At 55.8% G+C, this 258-nt stretch overlaps 1 protein-coding gene across 1 annotated transcript in view; it reads right to left on the reverse strand.

The window, feature by feature from the left end:
- Positions 1–258, reverse strand: part of LOC102677335 — a 12,617-nt gene that overhangs the window by 2,529 nt on the left and 9,830 nt on the right. The window contains exon 6 of the mRNA XM_031509668.1: positions 2–258. This exon is cut by the window's right edge and continues 3 nt beyond it. Coding sequence (XP_031365528.1) covers positions 2–258 — 257 coding nt within the window. The remainder of the gene's footprint in view (position 1) is intronic.

A 258-nucleotide genomic window follows, 5' to 3' on the forward strand; every position in this document is an offset into this window, starting at 1 on the left:
CGCCCACTCGAAGGTAAGGAGCCCTCATCCCAATGATGGAACCGTCGGTAATGTTGGCGAAACGTTCGATAATTAGCCTCGCGCCTGCCATCTCAGCCAGCCAATCGTCGTAACTGCCCTGGGTCCAATATTGGGGATCGTCCTTGTGGGTGAGGGAGAACACGGCTATCTCGTGGCCCCGACGATGGAGATCTTGGACCGCCGAGTAGTTGGTGTACTTGTGAGAGACGAAGAACGTTCCTCTGATCTGGCAACCGT

Source organism: Apis dorsata, unplaced genomic scaffold, assembly GCF_000469605.1.
Source record: "Apis dorsata unplaced genomic scaffold, Apis dorsata 1.3 scaffold_169, whole genome shotgun sequence".
NCBI lineage: Eukaryota > Metazoa > Arthropoda > Insecta > Hymenoptera > Apidae > Apis > Apis dorsata.